The sequence below is a fragment of the Anabrus simplex genome, chromosome 6 (assembly GCF_040414725.1).
Source record: "Anabrus simplex isolate iqAnaSimp1 chromosome 6, ASM4041472v1, whole genome shotgun sequence".
NCBI classification, from domain to species: Eukaryota; Metazoa; Arthropoda; class Insecta; order Orthoptera; family Tettigoniidae; genus Anabrus; species Anabrus simplex.
Genome location: NC_090270.1, coordinates 312848945 through 312874038, shown reverse-complemented (window position 1 = coordinate 312874038; position 25094 = coordinate 312848945). Strand labels below are relative to the sequence as shown.

Below are 25094 nucleotides of genomic sequence, written 5' to 3'. Positions count from 1 at the left end.
TGGCCTTCATTTAAACCGCAGTGGTACGTATAAGTTAGGAAATTTGTTTGGAAGGGTAATAGGGAGGTACATTCAGGGAAACGGGATGGCCTAGGGAGCGGTGATAAGGGAACAGGGAACTGGAAATCAAGTAGGGATGACATAAAATTGTTAGTGCTGAACTGTAGAAGTATTGTAAAGAAAGGAATAGAATTAAGTAATTTAATAGATATATATTTACCAGATATTGTAATAGGAGTTGAATCATGGCTGAGAAATGATATAATGGATGCAGAAATTTTCTCACGGCACTGGAGTGTGTATCGTAGAGATAGGATAGGAAAGGTGGGAGGGGGAGTTTTCATTCTGGTGAAAGAAGAATTTGTAAGCTACGAAAAAGTTAAAGATGAGACTCATGAAATTCTAGGTGTAAGGCTCATTTCTAAAGATAATAGGCAACTTGATATATTTGGAGTGTACAGATCGGGAAAGGGTAGCACTGATACGGATTCGGAATTATTTGATAGGATAGTCAGCTATGTGGGAAACGACATGGAAAGAAATGTGATTGTAGCGGGAGATCTGAATTTGCCAGATGTAAATTGGGAAGGAAATGCGAACGACAGGAAGCATGACCAACAAATGGCAAATAAGTTAATATGGGAAGGACAGCTGATTCAGAAAGTGATGGAACCAACCAGAGGGAAAAATATCCTGGATGTGGTGCTGATAAAACCAGATGAGCTCTATAGGGAAACTGAAGTAATAGATGGTATTAGTGACCATGAAGCTGTTTTTGTGGTAGTTAAAAATAAATGCGATAGAAAGGAAGGTCTTAAAAGTAGGACTGTTAGGCAGTACCATATGGCTGATAAAGCAGGTATGAGGCAGTTTCTAAAAAGTAACTATGATCGGTGGAAAACGGTAAATAAAAATGTAAACAGACTCTGGGATGGGTTTAAAGAAATTGTTGAGGAATGCGAAAACAGGTTTGTACCTTTAAGGGTGGTAAGGAATGGTAAAGACCCACCTTATTATAATAGAGAAATAAAGAGACTAAGAAGGAGGTGCAGACTGGAAAGAAATAGAGTTAGAAATGGCTGTGGAAGTAAGGAGAAATTGAAGGAACTTACTAGAAAATTGAATCTAGCAAAGAAGGCAGCTAAGGATAACATGATGGCAAGCATAATTGGCAGTCATACAAATTTTAGTGAAAAATGGAAGGGTATGTATAGGTATTTTAAGGCAGAAACAGGTTCCAAGAAGGACATTCCAGGAATAATTAATGAACAAGGGGAGTGTGTATGTGAGGATCTTCAAAAGGCAGAAGTATTCAGTCAGCAGTATGTAAAGATTGTTGGTTACAAGGATAATGTCGAGATAGAGGAAGAGACTAAGGCCAAAGAAGTAATAAAATTTACATATGATAACAATGACATTTACAATAAGATACAAAAGTTGAAAACTAGAAAAGCGGCTGGAATTGATCAGATTTCTGGGGATATACTAAAGACAATGGGTTGGAATGTAGTACCATATCTGAAGTACTTATTTGATTATTGTTTGGTCGAAGGAGCTATACCAGATGAATGGAGAGTTGCTATAGTAGCCCCTGTGTATAAAGGAAAGGGTGATAGACATAAAGGTGAAAATTACAGGCCAGTAAGTTTGACATGCATTGTATGTAAGCTTTGGGAAGGCATTCTTTCTGATTATATTAGACATGTTTGTGAAATTAATAACTGGTTCGATAGAAGGCAATTCGGTTTTAGGAAATGTTATTCCACTGAAGCTCAACTTGTAGGATTCCAGCAAGATATAGCAGATATCTTGGATTCTGGAGGTCAAATGGACTGTATCGCGATTCACATGTCTAAAGCATTTGATAGGGTGGATCATGGGAGACTACTGGCAAAAATGAATGCAATTGGACTAGACAAAAGAGTGACTGAATGGGTTGCTATATTTCTAGAAAATAGATCTCAGAGAGTTAGAGTAGGTGAAGCTTTGTCTGACCCTGTAATAGTTGAGAGGGGAGTTCCTCAGGGCAGTGTTATCGGACCTTTATGTTTTCTTATATATATAAATGATATGAGTAAAGGAGTGGAATCGGAGGTAAGGCTTTTTGCGGATGATGTTATTCTCTATAGAGTGATAAATAAGTTACAAGATTGTGAGCAACTGCAACGTGACCTCGAAAATGTTGTGAGATGGACAGCAGGCAATGGTATGTTGATAAACGGGGCTAAAAGTCAGGTTGTGAGTTTCACAAATAGAAAAAGTCCTCTCAGTTTTAATTACTGCGTTGATGGGGTGAAAGTTCCTTTTGGGGATCATTGTAAGTATCTAGGTGTTAATATAAGGAAAGATCTTCACTGGGGTAATCACATAAATGGGATTGTAAATAAAGGGTACCGATCTCTACACATGGTTATGAGGGTGTTTAGGGGTTGTAGTAAATATGTAAAGGAGAGTGCATATAAGTCTCTGGTAAGACCCCAACTAGAGTATGGTTCCAGTGTATGGGACCCTCACCAGGATTACCTGATTCAAGAACTGGAAAAAATCCAAAGAAAAGCAGCTCGATTTGTTCTGGGCGATTTCCGACAAAAGAGTAGCGTTACAAAAATGTTGCAATGTTTGGGTTGGGAAGAATTGAGAGAAAGAAGAAGAGCTGCTCGACTAAGTGGTATGTTCCGAGCTGTCAGCGGAGAGATGGCGTGGAATGACATTAGTAGACGAAGAGGTTTGAATGGCGTTTATAAAAGTAGGAAAGATCACGATATGAAGATAAAGTTGGAATTCAAGAGGACAAACTGGGGCAAATATTCATTTATAGGAAGGGGAGTTAGGGATTGGAATAACTTACCAAGGGAGATGTTCAATAAATTTCCAATTTCTTTGAAATAATTTCGGAAAAGGCTAGGAAAGCAACAGATAGGGAATCTGCCACCTGGGCGACTGCCCTAAATGCAGATCAGTATTGATTGATTGATTGATTGATTGATTGATTGATTGATTGATTGATTGTAAGTTGTCTTTTGAATGTTCTATAGTACTCTCTGGTTTCATTTCTCTTAAAGTCCTGGTCAATCTTCTCAATAAGTGACTTTTCATATTTCGTTATTATTATTATTATTATTATTATTATTATTATTATTATTATTATTATTATTATTATTTCTTCTGTATGCCGATTTACAGAGCACGTTGGAACTTGTTAGCTTGATGATGGTTTTCTTTTCTTCTTCTCCTCCTCCCAAAATCTCTTCATGAACTCGCTATGCTGTTTCTTGCGTTCTTTCATCCACTGTTTCCCTGTGGTTCTTTTAGCCTTTTCCGTGAATGTATGCTTTGCAACCAGAGATCCAAAAGCCTTGCGATCCCTGATGGTATCTTCTGTGATGTTAATTTCTTTTAAGTACTGCTTTATTTCCTCTAACCAGCTGATTTTAACCTTCTTTGAATTAATTATACCAAGCAGTTTTTTTGTGTATCCAGTGTCACCCATTCTACAGATGTCGCCATAGAGTTTCAATCGTCTCCTGCGTACGGTATCGGTGAATTTGATATAGATGTTGAATTCTCATAGGGAAACTGAAATATTAACCCGCATGAGTAAAATTGGTATCGGTGAACTTGTCGATTGCTTTGTACAAATCTAAAATTTTTCTTTTGATCCATATACCATTTACACGAATAAAGCCATATACAGTAGAGTCTCGATTATCCGACGTAAACGGGACCTGGAGTACGTCGGATCACCAAAAATGTCGGATAATACAGAATAACTTTGAAAATGAACTGAAACAAACAGGAAGGTGTTTTACGGTGCTCTATTTATTAAATTACCAATTCAATTGTACAGTACATGCAGTACTAAACGAAAACATTCCAGATGTCTTACGAAAAGAAACTTTTGTCCACAGATATTAAGCTACCTAATACCGTACCGTTTTTGCCACCGATCACGCCACCCAGCGCTGGCAGGAATGGTGCCAGATATTGGCAGGCCCTTTTCCCGGTGTTGAGATACCAAAGAAATAGTGCTTCACTTACTTTTTCGTAATGACATTTTTCATTGTATTTCTCTGCTCTTGTAGAGCACAACTTTTCAACTTCTTCCCTCTGTTTTTTCCAGTCTCCTACTGTAACACGTCCAATACCATAATCTGAAGCCACATTTTGCAGAGTTTCCCCTTTGTCCAGTCTCTTTAATGCACTCAATTTGTGTTCCATAGAAACAGTCACTTTCTTCCGTTTACTCGCCATACTCACAGAGGATATGAACACTATAACATCCGCACCCAACCAACACTACACTGACTGAAGACTCACTGCACCTGTCCTTGAGAAAAACCCAGTCCTACCGCCGGCGTTCAGGCCAGTGCTTGTCCCCTGGTCGCACCCTCCACAGCGGGTGTGTCTGAATTTAGTCTCCACCAAAAGTTGAAATTAAGTCTAACAGTGTCGGATAACACGGAATGTCGGATAAGCGAAGGTCGGATGAGCGAGACTCTACTGTAGTTTCCTAAGAATTTTTTCGTTCTTGTTTTTTCAATTTCATCAGTCTTAGACTGGCCTCCTAGAGGTGTGGTTTCTGAGGCATACAGAGCTTCCAGAAGAACAACAGTCTTGTAATGCTGAAGTTTTGCATTTGTGACATCACTCTTTTATTGTAGTGATTCTGTGTTATTCGGTATGATTTCAGGAGTTTGGTGGCGCTTCCTAAATTATCTTTCCTGTCCAATCCAGATGGTACAATGATTTCTCCTGGATATTTGAAGGAAGGGACCTGTGTGATTATTCCATAATTTGTCTGTAGTGGGGATCTTTGGATATTCTGGTGTTCATTAGCCATGATATGAGTCTTCTCATACAATATTTGGAGGCTTGTCTTTGATGGTATCTCATGTAACTTCTTTATGGCATACCTGGTTTCTTTACTAGTCTTGGTAAAGGTAGCTAGATCATCAGCAAAACCTAGGTTCTTCACGTTAATTCTTTGTCCCCGAGTACCAGTGTTTATACCTATGATTTCTTTTCCCCATTCCCTGATGACTTTGTCTAAGACTAAGTTAAAAAGGATCGGGGAGAGACCATCTCTTTGTCAAACTCCTGCATGCACTTCAAAAGGCTCTGATAGTTCACCTAGAAACTTCACTTGATGTTGTGTCTGTGAGAGTCTGGCAGATTAATTCTGTGGTCTTCTTGTCCACACTGAGCTCTCTTAGGGTGTCCACAACAGTTTGTCTGTCGATAGTCATATGCGTTCTTAAAGTCCACAAACGTGACAAATGTAGATTTGTTCTTAATTTTGTCTTTAGACTCCATATTTGTTCAGAAAATGATCTACCTTTTCTGAAGCCTGCTTGGCATTCACCAATCAAATGATCTGTTTGTTGTTCAACTCTGTTTAATAGCACTTTAGATAGAACCTTGTATATAACCGGTAAAAGGGATATGCCACTGTAGTTGTTGGGGTCTACTTGATTGCCTTTCTTATATAACAGATGGATAATGGCATTCTTCCAGCCCTTCGGAATCATCATGTTCTCCCATATTTCTGTTAAGAGTGTATGAATTCTTCGGATGAGGTCATCTCCTCCTATTTTCAACATCTCTGCAGTTATGCCATCGTTATTATTTTTGAGGGATTGGATTATCTCTTTTATTTCTTAGGATTGGATTACCGTATCTCTTTTATTTCTTGAGTTGTTGGGGGCTGTGAGTCTGGGTTTGGTGAAGGTTTTTCAAACTGTAGTCTTTCAATTGGTGGATCACAGTTCAGTAGATTTTGGAAAAAGTCAGCCAGTAGCTTGCAATACTCTACTCTTTTATCTCTAGTAATCCGTTCGGTCGACTAAAACTTAATGTTGGTGGTTTGTACCCTGATAAGTCCTCACGGAATGTCTTGTAGGTATTCCGAGTGTTGTTTTTCTAGAAATCCTGTTCTATCTCTGCGAGTCTGTTTTTCTTGTATGTACATTTATTGCAGCGGATCATTTTTGAGGTCAGTTTTTGTGTCTTCAGGAAATTCTCCCATCTGTCGACTGTTCGGTGTCCATTCCATTGATTCCATGCTTTGATCCTGTCATTGATAGCTTCACCACAGGTTGTGTTCCACCATCTGTGATTACGTTTCCTTGGTGGCTGTCTGAATTATTATCATTATTGTTGTTATTATTATTATTAATAATAATAATAAAAATGTATGAAATAACACATAACATGCTAATATTCCTTTTGAAATATGATATCTGTTTCTCGATGTGTGTTAATTCTTGATTTTTTTTGTATGAGCAGAGATTATTATACTGTAACATTTCTCCAGAGGTAAAATTTTCTGATGTTCACTCATTTTAGGAGACTTGATATTACTGGTACACATAATTTTGGTACACATTTATTATTGGTTTGGAATTATTATTTTCATCATTATGGGAGATTTCTGATCTTTGAAGACAACAAAGGTCTCCAATTTATATGATATTCTAAGTACTACAGTGTACTAATGCTTCCTTTATCTTTTCTTCAGGGGCTGCTCTGTTGGACAGTTCCTTGTCAAGTGAGCTGTTTGTGGAGCAGCATATTGCCAAGATTGTCAATGACATAGAGCAGGACGAAACCTTGATGGAGGACAATCCCATATCAGAGCAACTCCGACTGTGAGTTATGGTTTTCAATAATTTCCTCAATGGCAAGGTTTACTACTTGTACAAATGACAAAAATTCAGTGGTTATATTTCAAAAGTGAGACAAAAGCAATATTGGATATTATCAGATATCAAATTAGACTACTGTAATAACAAAGATTCCATTTCATATGAGATACAGTTTAAATAAAGATTGGTTAATTTTCTATGTAAAACTAATTACTTTTCTGATAATTAGTATGGGATACCAATATAAATGGTCCATTCTTGGACATTATAAATTTTCCAGCTAACTCATTCCTGGTTGCCAGTGTTTCGCCCCCGTGTGCTAGGCTGGGTTCATCAGTTGGTACCTAGCACACCTACCAAGACGCATGGCTAGTAGTGCATACTGTAGAGGCCACTGCGTAGGCTGATTGTAGCCACCGGCAGTGCCAATGCACTATGAGATACTTTGTTCTCATTACCAAAAATTGATGCCTGCTTGGCCATCAGATGATATCATCAGTATGGGTTTCTCCCAAATAGAGGAACTGATAATGGCATATTACTGATACAGTGATAGATGTTCAAAAGACCTTAGATGAAAATAAATTAGCAGCAGGGCTACAGATACATACATACATACATACATACATACATACATACATACATACATACATATATTATAATTGAAGACTGTTATGCCTTTCAGCATTCAGTCTGCAAGCCTCTGTGAATTTACTGAACGTCGCACAATCCTCTATTTGCAACTAGTGCTGTGGCCTCATTTAGTTCTATACCTTTTATTTAAGGTTATAAACTTCATAGTTGGTTCCGTATTGAGTTAAGATTACACGTAAAGTAAATGCTAAATCTTCTCAATACATATCAATCATGCAATGTTTACAATAACATAAGGTACTAGTTTCAGTCCTATAAGGACCATCATCAGCCTAGCCAAGACAAATGTAACTATATTTCTAAAACAGTGAATCGGTGAGACGAAAGATGAAATGACCTGAGATGATATACAAAAAATGGTAATATATGAACAGTTGAATGTGGCAAAATTATATAAACAGTGACAATGATATCTTTAAAATTACATTAGTAGTCAACTATTATCTCGAAACAGAATAAAACAGCTCTGGTTGACGAAGTTGCACATTTAAAATTGGTTAAGTCAGATTATAAACAAAGTCCAGTTTCTGCTAGGTTCTAGAAGGTGTGGATCAACATTAGCGCAGAGGGAATTGTTGTTCAAAAAGTCCACAGCGAAGGTTGAGTATTATTAGAGTTGTAGGGTATATCTTGAGGTGAATTAAATCTTGCTGTGATGCAATGCAAAGGAGCAATCCCTATTCAATAGGAACCAAAATGAACCTTGCGCAATGTGAAACGAGCTTGCCGGTTTGAGTGCAACTGTCAGAGTGAGCTGCACTCAAACCGGCAAGCTCGTCCCAGCCGCCTGAGCACAAGGAGGGCCATGACTCAGAATATGTCCGAGATGCCCACTCCCATTCCATAGCAACTGGTATTCCAACTCTCAGGACCACTTACTAGGCCACTCAGCCGTTGCCCATGGTTCATGAACTAGGATGTGACTACAGTAAACCACACTATGGACCATACTCATAGATCTTAAAAAGCATTTGATCTGGTTGATGACAAAATGCTTCTGAGCAAGTTAAAAATAGCAGGAATTAGGGGTTTAGCACACAAATGGTTCCAAAATTATTTATCAAACCAAACATAATATGTGGTGATTAAGGATACTAAAAGTTCTAAGCAACAAACTAAAACAGGAGTACTGCAGGGGTTGGTACTAGGTCCTATTCTATTTTTTTATTTACATTAATGAGATACAATCTTTAACACTAAAGGGATAATATAAATTATTTGCTAATATCTTAATAACATATAAAGGATTAAGCGAAACACAAATTGTGGGAAATATAAATTGTGACTTGAACAGGTCGTTGGACTGGGCTTTATCTTAACAACAAAAAAAAAAAAAAAAAATCATAAATGTGACTGAAGCAAAATACTTAATCTTTCATAAAACAGCCCATGAGATCACAGCGGCTAACATTGTTGCCCTACAGAACCAAGTAATAAAGAGTCAACTCAGCTATGTATTGTACCGGGAAAGCCCGTTATTAGCTATCGTGGAGAGCATGAATTTATGCAAGGCGTGTACGGTTCGTGCTTTGAATGCGTACAGAGGGAAATGTTTTTGAACTGAACTTTTTAAATTGAACTGTTTGTTTATTCATAAAAGAAGACAAGTTGCATATCACCTTTAATACAGACAGAGTTGGAAAAGAGGAGTGAGCAAGGTATTCTTCCGCTGCTGGAACATTCTCACCAAGCTGTTAGCCAGTACTTTCACACTCGTGTCATTCTCAAAATCGTCGCAGTCAACCTCTTCTTCAGTGAAAATCCTGCCTTTCTCCAACAATTCCTCTTGGTACGGTTTCACTCGTTGCCAGCTTGCAGCTATCATGTCACATGCTTGTTTTATATTAACCTGTTGCGCATTTGACAGATTCCTTTTTAAGTTTGTGATAATCCTCTCGAGCAAGTTGGTTCTCTAGTACCCTTTAAGACGCTTTGTGATTCCCATATATAAAGGTTGCAGGATTGAGGTACAATTTGCCTGGAAGTAGAAGACCTCCACATGTTGCAGGACCGGTAGTTGGATGTGAGCTGCACAATTATCCACGATGAGTGCAATGTTCGTTTTCTTCTTCTTCATTTCAGTATCCAGTTTCAGAAGCCACTCTGAGAACATAGTAGCAGTCATCCGTACCCTCTTGTTTGCGTTGTAGTCAACTAAACTTTGAAATGAGAAAACTCGTGTTGAGGCACATTGTACAGTACACATTAAAAAAAGTAATCAGAAAATTTGACAGTGATTTTAAAATGACTTACCTGGCAAACTTTTAACATTTTTGAAGCATCTAGGCTAAAGACTTCTTCCTGTTACGAATGGCCAGAGCTTGTGCATTCCTGTCTGATTCACACACAGGAGAGCAGTTAAATGTTGCTTAGATTTTTTGCCTCCACTGCATTTCTCTCCTTTCAAGACAAGGTTTTCTCAGCGAGAAGTTGATTAAAAATCCCAGTCTCATCAGCGTTATAGGTATCTTTTGGTGTGTATTTCATTGAATTACTTCGCCAATGATCAGCGTCACCTGTCGCAGAAGACTTCTCTTCTCCTAGAATTGATTTAAAAGTTATACCATGACGATCTCTAAACCTAATAAGCCACCCATTGCTGGCTCTAAAGTCGTCTACACCCAGCAGATTAGCAAACTTTCTAGCTTGGGCTCAAAGTAGAGGCCCATTAATTGAATATTGAGGGCTCTTTTCTCATTGAACCACTTCAACGTTGCAGCATCAACGTCGCTGTACATCGCAGTTTTTATGTGCTTTCTTCCAGGATTTACAGCATTTGATTTTAACAGTTCCTCGATCTCTCTTCTTTTCTTCCAAAATGTAGCCACTGTCGATTGCGAAAGACTGTGTTTTCTTGCTACGTCTGTTTGTTTCATTTCCCCATCTATTTAGTTAATTATCGTTAATTTCTGCTGTAGACTTATTTGTTTCCGGGAACGTAAAGCCATGCTGTAAAGAATACAGTAATGTACGTACAATACAGAAAAGAGCACTTCAAAACATCTGCGCTACCTCTCGAGGGCGAAACATGACTGCAGCAATGACAACAGTCACTGGAATGTACGACAATGTATCAAAACAATGTACGGTACAGTACACTAATGAGAGTGCATGGTTTCTAACAGCTATTCCACAGCTACTGTATTATTGTTTAAATCCTAAAGGTATGCATACCTTCTAGACCTTGGAATTCTAGACCTGATGAATTCCTAGAGTTGCACAAAAACCTACCCTCAGATAAGCAGCTACCTTGCAGAATACAGTAATCATTTGCTTCCTTTGCTTACGCAGTTGAAAAGTTTGTTCTTCATTACAGAGTTACATATGGTCCTAATAATTTTTGTACTTAAATCATCGTAGTACAGAGGAGATTTTTGTCGGAGGGAACTGGAAAAAGGATCGAAGTAGAGAGATTTTTCGCTATAGAGAGTATAGATTCACAATTAAGTACTTATTTATTTTCCACCTAGTCGATACAATGATTGCTTAAGGCAATTTTTAATGGTTAAAAGTGGTACATGTTTTGTATATTATCAACATCTTCAGCCACATAACACTGTTGTAGACTTATTTGTTTCTGGGAACGTAAAGCCATGCTGTAAAGAATACACTAATGTACGTACAATACAGAAAAGAGCACTTCAAAACATCTGCGCTACCTCTCGAGGGCAAAACATATATAAATATAAAAATATAAAATATATATAAATATAAATATATATAAAAAACAGTCTGGTAACTGTCAACTTGACTACAATTGTTGAAAACCGATTTATTTTATTATTCATGGGATAATTTCCATGGAACGTCAACTACATACATATCAGAATTACTTGTCTCGATCATCAGAGGGCTGTCACATACATCAACCAGGAAGGATTCACTTATATTTACTGCCAAGTAAGCGCACATAACAGTGTTTTTTAAAAAATAATTGTCATGCTAATTCAGATAAGTTTTCAGCAACTGTGAGATAGGAAAAGGCAATGACTGGGGAAGAAGAGCCGTGGCCATAACAACAACCTGGTGTAAAAATAGGGAAACTATGGAAAACAATTTTCAGAGCTACCGATGATGCGTTTTGAACCTAAGATCTCCAGAATCCAAGCTACATGTATATGGCCCGTACAACTCATTCGGTTACACAGTACTGTACTTTTATCTTCCCTTCGCAGAAGCTACTTAGATTACGCTGGCCGTATAATAATTTTGTGTGGCTATTTCTAGCCGAGTGCAACCCTTGTAAGGCAGACCCTCCGATGAGGGTGGGCAGTATCTGCCATGTGTAGGTAACTGCTTGTTATTGTGGTGGAGGATAGTGTTATGTGTGCTGTGTGAGGTGCAGCGATGTTGGGGACAGCGCAAACACCCAGACCCCGGGCCATTGGAATTAACCAATGAAGGTTAAAATCCCCGACCCGGCCGGGAATCGAACCTGGGACCCTCTGAACCGAAGGCCAGTATGCTGACCATTTAGCCAACGAGTCGGGCACACTCACCGTAAGAACACTATAATCAAAGCTACGCTCCCTCGTATGGTGTCGTGTTACTTTAGTGTTGATAATGTTATGAGATTTAATTTCCATTGGGCCGGGCTGAGTGGCTCAGACGGTTAAGGCGCTGGCCTTCTAACCCCAACTTGGCAGGTTCGATCCTGGCTCAGTCCGGTGGTATTTGAAGGTGCTCAAATACGACAGCCTCGTGTCGGTAGATTTACTGGCACGTAAAAGAACTCCTGCGGGACTAAATTCCGGCACCTCGGCGCCTCCGAAGACCTAAAAAAGTAGTTAGCGGGACGTAAAGCAAATAGCATTATTATTATTATAATTTCCACTGAAAGCGATATTCTTATCTGTGGGTAAGTCATGCTCATGCTTAGCCATATTTGAGTAATGTGTAGGAAGACGACAGCTGACTAGCGTTCTGCGCATGCACCAACGAATTTCATTGGTTTCGACAAGCAAAGAGTTGCATGTAAGATACTTCATCTCCATTTTCGAACCAATATTGAAACTTTAAACGATGTCTAGTTAAACACCGACTGAACATTATTTATGCATTGGAAGACCATGCGCAAGTTAGATGTTGTTTAGGTAGACGTTGTCTAAACGCTAAAATTAGTAATCATTTCTGCAATCGGCCCACTGGCTCTCTGCCATGTCTAAAGATGCGATGAGAGTATTAAAAGGCATGAAAAACATGAGAGAACAAATATGAAAACCTTTTACACTGGGGCTTGTTGAAAAAAAAAAAACCCAGTGCATTAAAAAGTGAGTAAAATACCTGACAACAAGTATAAAAACATTTGCAGTGGGGCCTCATAAAAGTATCAGTGCATTATTGCAGATCACACTCTTCGACCATGAATTATTTGTAGGGTAAACTCGGCCATATGTGAGAAAAGTTACTTTGGCCATCATCTTGAATGCGACAACACTTTGATCGACTGGAGTTGAAAATGAAAGGTGCGAGTTCAGACATACGTACCACCGATGAAAGATACGGATACCTGTCCCCTTCCTGGATTTGTCTTCATTAATAAACGATTTCATGACTTTCTCTGTATGTATAACGGGGCTACCACAAGACAAATACGCACCACGATAGTCAACTTCACACGATTATGTTCCTAATCCTTATGCAGTCTATCACGCAACAAATATTTGCTCCCCTTCACTGCATCATTCAACACAGAATACATTTCTAATTTCTAAATGGAATGCGAAATACAAGCACAAACAGGCTTACTGGGCTATTCAGCAATATCAATGAAAATCGGAGAGCAAAACTGAATTTCCCCGAGGCTAATGGCGTGCTTCCCGAAGCTGTAATTTACTCTCTAAAGTTCTGGAATTCAAGGCCATTTTCCATTTTTGCGTAACTTTCCCTGACCTGCCTTCTGTGGCGAGGGCTCTAATCTGTGTTAGAAATCGCATTCTTTTCACAAGGGATGACAAAGAACAATTTCAGGGCTGGGAAAAATGTGATCGTACTGAGTGGTAATAATGAAATTTTGTGATGCGATAAATGAGGTATTTTTAAATAGATTTAATACAACATGAATTGGGACTTCAAATTTGACATACTAAGCGAGAAGCCATCTTAATGAGGAACGCGCATTACGAGGTTTCACTGTATTTTCTCATGTCTGTTTAAATTTTGGAGAAGCTATTCCCGAGTATTATCATTACTCTACTGGTGCTTGAAATATGTTTTCCTTGCTGCTGATCCCATCTTAGCATCCAAGCTTCATAAAAATTTAAGAAATATCTCCAATGTCATCCACGCACTTTTGTTAAAATCATATTTACATGGGAGTGTATGGGTGTTCTTGAAGCATCTTGGATTCTTAAATTTTTCAATTATTAGTGGGGGTAATTTTTCACTCCCGTTGCTGTTAACACATAACAATGCTGTCAGTCTTTCTGTACTTTGTTTGCCTCCGTGTCATTTTTCTCCGTGAACAGCATTTGTCTGTGGACAGAAGCAAATTGTAAAACACTCCCGTTTCATCGGCGTTAAAAATATCCTTAGCATCATATCCGTCAAGAAGTTGAGGTAATGTATTCTTTTTCCAGTACACAACTGTATCGTCGTTAACTTGCACACTCTCGCTGTACATGTTTTGGAACAAAAGATTGTGCCGCTTTTTAAAACGATCAAACCAGCCATTAGAAGCATGGAAATCGACCAAACCCAGCTTAAGTGCGATTTTTTGAGCTTTTTGTTTAAGTACGTTCACGTCAATTGGAGCGCTCTCGCTCCTTTTTCCTTTTTCTGCAGGTTATGGTAATTAATTAAGCTTAAGTGCAGTTACTTGAGTAATTTTTGAACTAGTGGTAATCGCTTGTGCTAGGACATGGGAATATAACAGCAGGGAGATAAATTTTCCGTGTATTGCGTGTTATCAACAGGTATCACTGTCCAGCTGCATGGTTAAATGGTTAGCATGCTGGCCTTTGGTCACAGGGGTCCCGGATTCGATTCCCGGCAGGGTTGGGAATTTTAACCATCATTGGTTAATTTCGCTGGCTCGAGGGCTGGGTGTATCGTCTTCATCATCATTTCATCCTCATCACGACGCGCATGTCGCCTCCGTGCATCATATCAAAAGACCTGCACCTGGCGAGCTGAACATTTCCTCAAACACTCCCGGCACTAAAAGCCATACGCCATTTCATTTTTCAACAGACTTCACAGAACTAACCAATCCCATAAAGCCCTAAGATTGATAAGCTTCTAAATATTGAAGGTAATCAACTCTACTGATGTTGGAGGATATTATTCGACTAAAATTTGAGAATATTAAGGGACATAAGGACTGAATTTTGACACTTCCTTATTTCCGAGCAGAATTTTTACCACTAACTAAATGTTTGGAGAATAGTATGTATACCAAATCCCATATCAATTGAACAATTAATCTTTGAGTTTGTTTCTTATAATACAATTATTAAATACATCCATAATCAAAATCTTTCACTTGCATTATAATTTCAGTTTGAAAACATGTCTTGGATATTACATAGCCTACTTCAGACCAGCCTCATCAACTAACAGGAATATATTTTATGTAACTTCAAAAAATCATCTCTAATATCTTTTCATGTTATACATGTTTTATTTTCATTCTATAACTTCTCAAGAAAAGATATCTTGCCTCAGTACAGTGATACCTGAAATTTTGCTGTGGAATTTTATTTTTGGTCTAAGCATTCATGGAAAATGTCATTGATTTTTAACAAAATTTTATGTATATGGAACCTTTTGAATATTATAAGAAGCACACTGACCCGGTGTGTAACATCTGGTATGGGTCCCAGCTCAGGGTTACGAGTGAAGACCTCAACGGCATCTACGGCGGAGAAGGTGGACTTTGGTACGGCGGAGATGGCGGAAGGGGCATACCCGTAGCGTCTGTACTCCAGAGGAGCGGCTACGAAAGGCGTCTGTCTCCATGTTAGGGGCGGCCTAATTTTGAACCTGGCAGTAGGTATAAAATGCCTTTGGGTGTGGCGAGCCCATCGTAACAATAGCCTATATGGACAAAGCAGATATGGTGCCTCGGAAAAGGTTAGGGTGTCCCCTGCTAAAAGCGATGCGCAGCTCTTCAGGTGCTGGGGGAACTGTGAAAAATGGGCAACCAGCACCAAACTACATCAAAATTGCAACAGTTAATGTACTGACACTGACGGGAAAGACAGAAGAACTGCTTGACTTCATGATAGAAAAAGATATAGCCATACTAGGATTGTGCGAGACCAAAAAGAGGGGTACAGGGGAGATCCCTCTGAGAGAAAGATACAGGCTGTATTACAGCTGAGGACCTGAAGCAAAAAATGGAGTGGCCATCATACTTAGAAGAGAAATCCAAGAATATCTGGAATATACAAAGTACGTCAGCGATAGGATGATGATGAGACTCCAGTTTGAAAATGGCGTGAAAGATCTATTTCAGTTGTATGCCCCACAAACTGGTTGCATAGATGAACATCTAGAGGACTTCTTAGAGGAAGTGGAGAGACAGATAGAAGATAAGGAAGTACTATTGATAGGAGATCTAAATGCACAAGTTGGAATGGAAAGACAAGGAAAGGAAGATGTTGTAGGGTCCTTTGGATATGGAAATGTAAATCCAGAAGGCGAGTTGTTGGTGGATTTTTGCATGAGGAATCAAATGATTGTTGGAAACACCTGGTTTAGGAAGAAGAACAGTCAGAAGATTACAAGGTATGTTTGGGGAGACAGACTAACAAAGACCATGATTGATTATATAATCATAGAGAAAGAACACCGGAAGAACGTTTTAGATGTAACAGCCATGCCTGAAGAAGCCTTTGGTGGAGATCATAGAGTTGTGATAAGAAAATTGAAAGTTGGAAAGATTGAAAAATTAAGAAGAGAGAAAAGAATTAAAGTATGGAAGTTGAAGGAGAAAAGCATACAAGAAGAATTTCAAAGGGAAGTAATACCCTTGATACCCAGGACAGAGGTGGGGAATGTTGAAGAGGAATGGAAAAGATTTAAGGAAGCACTGGTTGGATGTGCAGAAAAGGTGTGTGGTAGAACATCAGGAAATGTGAAAGACAAAGAAACACACTGGTGGAATGATAGGGTAAAGATTAAAGTGAAGGAAAAGAAAATGGCATGGAAAGCATGGAAAACATCTAAGACTGAAGAAAGTAGAAGAAAATATGTGGAGGCAAAGAATTTGGCCAAGAAAGTAGTGGAGGAAGAAAAGAGGAAAAGCTGGGCCTTATTCACACAGACATTGAGAGATGATACACAGGGCAGCAAAAAATTACTGTATGGTATCTTAAGAAACAAAAAGAGAGATCAAGTAAACACCAGATTTGTGAAGGATGAAGGTGGCATAATTTTAACAAAGCCAGAAGAAATAAGAAATAGATGGAGAGAGTATTTTCAGAAGCTGCTGAACATAAGAATGGATGACAGTCATTCAATGGACGACCAGGAAAGGCAATTAGTTGACGAAGGAATGGATAAAGAAATTACAATGAATGAAATTGAAATGGCAGTAAGAAAGGTAAAGAATGGAAAAACAGCTGGAATAGATGAAATTTCGGTGGAGATGATAAAGGCAGCTGGAGCTGTAGGCCTGCAGTGGACATATCGGGTTCTCAGGAATGTCTGGGAGAATAAGGAGGCCCCTGAGGATTGGCAAAAAGGAATAATCATCCCAATTTTCAAGAAAGGTGATAAGAAAGTTTTGAAGAACTACAGGGGAATTACTCTAATATCCCATGTTGCTAAGATAATGGAAAGGATACTGGAAAGTAGAATAAGGTTGAGGGTTGAGAAGCAGGTACAGGAAAATCAGTTTGGTTTCAGAAGTGGAAGGTCAACAATAGAACCCATTTTCATTATGAGACAACTAATGGAAAAGCATTGGGAGTACGGGAATGATATGGTGATGACATTCATTGATATTGAAAAGGCATATGACAGTCTCCCTAGGACGAAAGTTTGGGACAGTCTGCTGCAAAAAGGAATTGGACAGGGATTAATAAAAATGATCATGGCATTGTATAAGGAATGTTGTAGTTGCGTGCAAACACAAGTTGGCAGGACAAGTTGGATCAAAATAACTAGTGGGCTGAGACAGGGAAGTGTTCTATCACCAATCCTGTTTACAATAGTAATGGATGACGTCATGAGAACAGCAAAAGCAGCATATGGAGGAAGAGAAATGAACATGATGTTATTTGCAGATGATATTGTAATTTGGGGAGAAGACGACAGGAAGGTTCAAGAACAGTTGAATGTGGTGAATGGGAAGATTGAAGAATGTGGATTGAAAATAAGTGTAGAAAAGAGTAAAACTCTTGTTATGACTAGAAGGCAGAAAGAAGGGAAAGGTCAGATTAGACTTGCAGACAAGCCCCTGGAAGTAGTGGAAACGTTTAAATACCTGGGGAGTGAATTAATGGAGAATGCTCGACTGGATGCTGAGATTAGTAAAAGGATTCAAGCTGGAAGTTGTTTCTATCATAGTGTAAGAAATATGTTATTGGACAAAGATGTGCCAATGGAAGCAAAGGACACTATGTACAAGATGTATTACGTACCCATAACAACTTACGGAGCAGAAACTTGGACATTGACAAAGAAGGATGAGAGTCGAATACAGGCAGCCGAAATGAAGTTCTTGAGGAGTATGATACAGAAGAGTAGAAGAGACTAAATAAGGAATGAGAAAATCCGGGAAGAAATTGAAGTGGAAAAAATGAATGATAGAATAGAGAAGAGCCGACTAAGATGGTTTGGGCACATAAAGCGAATGAGCGACGAAAGAATGCCAAAAAAGGTGATGGAAATGCAAATCCAAGGAAGGAGAGGCCGTGGACGACCACGATTGAGATGGAAGGATACCATCCAGCGCAGCATTATAGAAAGAAACCTGGACTGGGACACAGTGTTGGAGGAGGAGTGGTGGAAAGACCGAAGAACGTGGAGAGGAACCATATTTGCCCCTACCCGGCTACAGCTGGATAAAGGGAAATGATGATGATGATGATGATGATGAGTATGAGGTTAAGTTAGGTTAGGTGACCCTGTATGAATAAGAAAACTGAAACGTTTGCCACAGAATCCACTGGAGTGATACTACTCCAGTTCATCAGAATGAAATTGAACATCTGCGTTCACGTTGTCTCGGAATTAGAAAAATAACTTACAAGTAAGCCGTATATGGAAATCTGCGAAAACACAAATTTTGAACAAAGAGATTCAAGTTACATACTGATTGTACAGTAATGTGTGTGGGTTTTTTCTGACTTTTACGAAAATCTGATATAACAAGCAAATTTTTCGCTGTTATGAATTCTCGCTATAACAGACTTCTACTGTATGTTAATTATTTGGAAATCCTACAAAAAGAACCATTAAAATCATGTATGAATTCCCCTTCCTTCAAACCATCACATGAAGTTTTTCATAGTCAAATATTCTGCCATTTCATAAGCAAATTGCATTTTCATCACCAGTCTTTATGTATAACCTAGGCAGGAAATTAACCCACTCTGCTGTTAACTTCTCCCATTTTAGTGAAATTCATAGATATAAAACTAGAGGAGCATTAAGTATATATCCCTCGCACTCCAATTCAGTGAAGTATGGAGTGAAAGGCATAGAATCGTACAGTTCTTGTTATAAAGAACTGTAAATTGGTTAAATGTTTTAAGAAAAAACTGAAGAAATATTACTCCTGTCCAGATATTTTAGAAAGTGATGGAACCAACCAGAGGGAAAAATATCCTGGATGTGGTGCTGATAAAACCAGATGAGCTCTATAGGGAAACTGAAGTAATAGATGGTACTAGTGATCATGAAGCTGTTTTTGTTGTAGTTAAAAATAAATGTGATAGAAAGGAAGGTCTTAAAAGTATGACTATTAGGCAGTACCATATGGTTGATAAAGCAGGCATGAGGCAGTTTCTAAAAAGTAACTATGATCGGTGGAAAACGGTAAATAAAAATGTAAACAGATTCTGGGATGGGTTTAAAGAAATTGTTGAGGAATGTGAAAACAGGTTTGTACCTTTAAGGGTGGTAAGTAATGGTAAAGACCCACCTTATTATAATAGAGAAATAAAGAGACTAAGAAGGAGATGCAGACTGGAAAGAAATAGAGTTAGAAATGGCTGTGGAAGTAAGGAGAAATTGAAGGAACTTACTAGAAAATTGAATCTAGCAAAGAAGGCAGCTAAGGATAACATGATGGCAAGCATAATTGGCAGTCATACAAATTTTAGTGAAAAATGGAAGGGTATGTATAGGTATTTTAAGGCAGAAACAGGTTCCAAGAAGGACATTCCAGGAATAATTAATGAACAAGGGGAGTGTGTATGCGAGGATCTTCAAAAGGCAGAAGTATTCAGTCAGCAGTATGTAAAGATTGTTGGTTACAAGGATAATGTTGAGATAGAGGAGGAGACTAAGGCCAAAGAAGTATTAAAATGTACATATGTTAACAATGATATTTACAATAAGATACAAAAGTTGAAAACTAGAAATGCGGCTGGAATTGATCAGATTTCTGGGGATATACTAAAGACAATGGGTTGGGATATAGTACCATATCTGAAGTACTTATTTGATTATTGTTTGGTCAGAGGAGCTATACCAGATGAATGGAGAGTTGCTATAGTAAGCCCTGTGTATAAAGGAAAGGGTGATAGACATAAAGCTGAAAATTACAGGCTAGTAAGTTTGACATGTATTGCATGTAAGCTTTGGGAAGGCATTCTTTCTGATTATATTAGACATGTTTGTGAAATTAATAACTGGTTCGATAGAAGGCAGTTCGCTTTTAGGAAAGGTTATTCCACTGAAGCTCAACTTGTAGGATTCCAGCAAGATATAGCAGATATCTTGGATTCTGGAGGTCAAATGGACTGTATCGCGATTGACCTGTCTAAAGCATTTGATAGGGTGGATCATGGGAGACTACTGGCAAAAATGAATGCAATTGGACTAGAAAAAAGAGTGACTAAATGGGTTGCTATATTTCTAGAAAATAGATATCGGAGAATTAGAGTAGGTGAAGCTTTATCTGACCCTGTAATAATTAAGAGGGGAATTCCTCGAGGCAGTATTATCGGACCTTTATGTTTTCTTATATGTATAAATGATATGAGTAAAGGAGTGGAATCGGAGGTAAGGCTTTTTGTGGATGATGTTATTCTCTATAGAGTAATAAATAAGTTACAAGATTGTGAGCAACTACAACGTGACCTCAAAAATGTTGTGAGATGGACAGCAGGCAATGGTATGTTGATAAACGGGGTTAAAAGTCAGGTTGTGAGTTTCATAAATAGGAAAGTCCTCTCAGTTTTAATTACTGCGTTGATGGGGTGAAAGTTCCTTTTGTGGATCATTGTAAGTATCTAGGTGTTAATATAAGGAAAGATCTTCATTGGGGTAATCACATAAATGGGATTGTAAATAAAGGGTACAGGTCTCTGCACATGGTTATGAGGGTGTTTAGGGGTTGTAGTAAGGATGTAAAGGAGAGGGCATATAAGTCTCATTAGTAAGACCCCAACTAGAGTATGGTTCCAGAGTATGGGACCCTCACCAGGATTACCTGATTCAAGAACTGGAAAAAATCCAAAGAAAAGCAGCTCGATTTGTTCTGGGTGATTTCCGACAAAAGAGTAGCGTTACAAAAATGTTGCAAAGTTTGGGTTGGGAGGAACTGAGAGAAAGAAGAAGAGCTGCTCGACTAAGTGGTATGTGATACAAATTCTTATAATTTTTTGGTGGTAATTAACAAACTATAAGTAGTTCTTCAATACAGACAAAGAAGATGAAATGTATAACCTGCATTGAGTGGTATGTTCCAAGGTGTGAGCGGAGAGATGGCGTGGAATGACATTGGTAGACGAATAAGTTTGAGTGGCGTTTATAAAAGTAGGAAAGATCATAATATGAAGATAAAGTTGGAATTGAAGAGGACAAATTGCGGCAAATATTCATTTATAGAAAGGGGAGTTAGGGATTGGAATAACTTACCAAGGGAGACGTTCAATAAATTTCCTTTTTCTTTGAAATCATTTAGGAATAGGCTAGGAAAACAACAGATAGGGAATCTGCCAGCTGGGTGACTGCCCTAAATGCAGAGATTGATTGATTGATTGATTGATTGATTGATTGATTGATTGATTGATTGATTGATTGATTGATTGATTGATTGATTGATTGATTGATAACCTCTGTATAACTTACTTTAATTAATACATATTGTCCATATTTATTATCTTATAGCCACGCAATATCTGAATAAACTTCTGAAAAACTATGATGCTAACACGTTAAAAAACTATATCTTAGTTATCCAAAAATGTACCTGTCACTTTTCTGATAAAACTAGACTATTTGTAATGTATGTACTCTACTGTCCTTATCATGAGTCATAGGCTCATGGGACCTTTTGTCACCAATAAATAAATAAATATTGGCCAATTCTTATTCATGTAAAGAGTAACCAAAGGCGTACTTAAGAGGATGAACCCCTTGACCAAAGAGCCTGGCTAAGGAATAGCTTTTATTTTTAACAATGATTAAAATCTTGCCTTTCTAATACTTATGTAACCGGGCGAGTTGGCCGTGCGCGTAGAGGCGCGTGGCTGTGAGCTTGCATCCGGGAGATAGTAGGTTCGAATCCCACTATCGGCAGCCCTGAAGATGGTTTTCTGTGGTTTCCCATTTTCACACCAGGCAAATGCTGGGGCTGTACCTTAATTAAGGCCACGGCCGCTTCCTTCCAACTCCTAGGCCTTTCCTATCCCATCGTCGCCATAAGACCTATCTGTGTCGGTGCGATGTAAAGCCCCTAAGCAAAAAAAAAAAACTTATGTAATCTTTATTTGTTATACATTATTAGTTGTAATAATGCAAATTCTAAGTTTTACATATATCCTGCATAATTTAATTCCAGTACTTTCCGATCTACTGTTATGAACCATTATAAGATGTTATAATGAACATAAAATGTGTCTTAATACGAGGGTTGGAACTTATATAGTGGCAACATTGCTGTGGAGACGCTATGCAATGGAATCTAATATTGTCACTGATAGCACACGTTGATTACATACCTACCTTACATCAGAGCAAATGGACTCGCCCTTCCCACATCACCTGCATGCGCACAAGTGAGAGAAACACAGTCACTTGTGAGCTCGCGGTCTAACGTAACGTTGTCACTGTGTTTTCCAAACAGGAACAATGGAGTTGGATCAAGATTGAATGTACCAGATGTCGTACAGCACGACAGTGTCATCAAGGTCTTCAAGAAGCTTGCGGGGAATCTGCATTGCCTTACAGAACAGTGGCATGTTGGGTAAAAGCCTTCAACGATGGTCGGCAAACTGTGGTGGACATTCATCGGACAGGTCGTCCTACGAGCATCAGTGAAGAAGTGCATGCTCTTGCCGCGTTACTGGACAGTGATCGAAACCAGACGATTCGTGAGCTCGCCCAAGAAACCGGATTAGCAGAGATTCGACAGGCAGTAGACCGCTCCATTTGCACTATCAACAGAACAGGCTCTGCTAAAGGTATACTACGACTTCCACATCGCTGGCAACGGGTTATACACAATGCTGGTGACTACATTGAAGGACAGTAAAGGTTGCTAACATGTAACTCTTGTATCTGTTGTAAATAAATAGTAGCCACTATTTAAGTTCCAACCTTCGTATCCCCTTCCGAACCTGGAACATTTCATTCTTCTTCTTCTTCTTCTTCTTCTTCTTCTTCTTGACCTTTTCTCAGGATATTTCAAAATGAGGTCATTTGACTTTCTGTCACTCCAGCTTGTTCTGGTCATTCTTCTCTAGAACTACATTTTCTGCAGCCCCCATTCTTGCTTCTTCCACTTTTCCTAGAATCCAAGTTTCACATCCGTTGTTGTTGTTTGAGTTATCAGTCCATAGACTGGTTTGATGCAGCACTCCATGCCACCCTATCGTATGCTAATCTTTTCATTTCTATAAAGCTACTACACCCTAAAACTGCTCTAATCTGCTTGTCATATTCATACTTTGGTCTATTCTACCATTCTTACTGCCTACATTTCCCTCAAATAGCAAATGAACAAGTCCTGGTGTCTTAATATATGTCCTATCATTCTACCTCTTCCTCTCATCAGATTTAGTCAAATCAACCTACTCTCATCAATTCAATTTAGTATCTCTTCATTCATGATTCAATTCATCCATCTCATCTTCAGGATTATTCTGTAACACCACATTTCAAAAGTTTCTATTCTCTTTTTTTCTGAGCTAGTTATCGTCCATGTTTCACTTCCATGCAATGCCATGTTCCAGACAAAAGTCTTTAATAACATTTTTGTAATTTCTATATCAATGTTCAAAGTGAGCAAATGTCTTTACTTGAAAGGCCTTCGTGCTTGTGCTAGTCTGCATTTTATGTCCCCCTTACTTCTGCCATTGTTAGTTATTTTACTACCCAAGTAACAATATTCATCTATTTCCTTTAAGACTTCATTTCCTAATCTAATATTTCAAGCATCATCTGCCTTCCTTTGACTGCACTCCATTACTTTTGTTTTGGTTATTTATTTTCATCTTGTACTCCTTCCCCAAGACTATGTCCATACCATTCAGCGATTTCTCCAGATCTGCTGCAGTCTCAGATAAAATATCGGCAAATTTTTTATTTCCTCTCCTTGGATTGTGATTCCCTTTCCAAATTCCTCTTTGATTCCCTTTACCGTCTATTCTATATAAACATTCAAAAGGAGGGGGGATCTGCAGTCTTGTCCTTCTTAGTTCGATCCTCTGAGCTCATTTGTTAAGAAGGAAGCCATACTTTCCAGTGTCAACTTAGTTAAATGTAACTTAAAAGCTTTTCAGTCTGTCGAACACTCAAGTTCAATACAAATATTATACTAAAGCATACATGTAAAAAAAAAAAATTCACAGTATTGAACAAGGAATAAAAATAGTGTGTATTTTTATTCATTCATTTTCAGGGCTTTGCTGCGGGAAATGCCAGAACCACTCACTCTGAAGAGGACCGTGAGAAGGAAGCTATTGAAAACTGTCAGTCAGAAATCAAAACATTCACCTATTAAATTCAGAAAAAGAATAAAGTATAGATTAGGTATATATGCTACTAAGGTAATTATCCTATTTCTTCATATCTAAGCTCATTATATTGAAAATCCAGTTGTAATTATTTTAAAATGTATGTTTTCCAGATAAATTTTCCCAATTTTCCATCAGATAGACAAACAGATAACAGTATATCTTTGTTATAGTCTAGAATAGAATAAACAAGTGACAAAAATTAACTCATATAAAATGATAGGAGTACTACAATAATACAGTAGGATAAATATAAATGACAGGTCAGCTTCAGATGACAGAGCAATAGAAAAGAAGACAAGAACAGGCATGAATGCGTAAAATGATAAGGACAGTCTTCACATCTTCATACACTGCTGTCTTCAGACAGATAGGGGCCAATGACCTAGATGTTAGGCCTCTTAAAACAACAATCATCGTTGTCATCATTGTCATCAACCCCAGTTCATGTACATCACTGGGAACATTTTAAATTCTAATTCCTTATGTGTAAAAAATAAACATTAAGAGATAAAATTAAGCACAACTTGTATTTAATTTTGAAGGTGAAAGGCAAAAACGCTGACATGTCCATAAATGTCATTTTTTAGTGGGGGGGATTTGAAAGTTTGCAGATATTTGACATTTGATGATGATTTATTATAGGTGTTATATAACA

General features: G+C 38.3%; 1 protein-coding gene across 6 annotated transcripts in view; it reads left to right on the top strand.

Moving 5' to 3' along the window:
- Positions 1-25094, top strand: part of LOC136876524 (transmembrane channel-like protein 5) — a 187062-nt gene that overhangs the window by 42923 nt on the left and 119045 nt on the right. For all 6 annotated transcript variants that reach the window (XM_067150547.2, XM_067150542.2, XM_067150545.2 and 3 more), the window contains exons 4-5: positions 6518-6647; positions 24322-24469. In XM_067150547.2, the coding sequence (XP_067006648.1) occupies positions 6518-6647; positions 24322-24469 (278 nt within the window). The remainder of the gene's footprint in view (positions 1-6517; positions 6648-24321; positions 24470-25094) is intronic.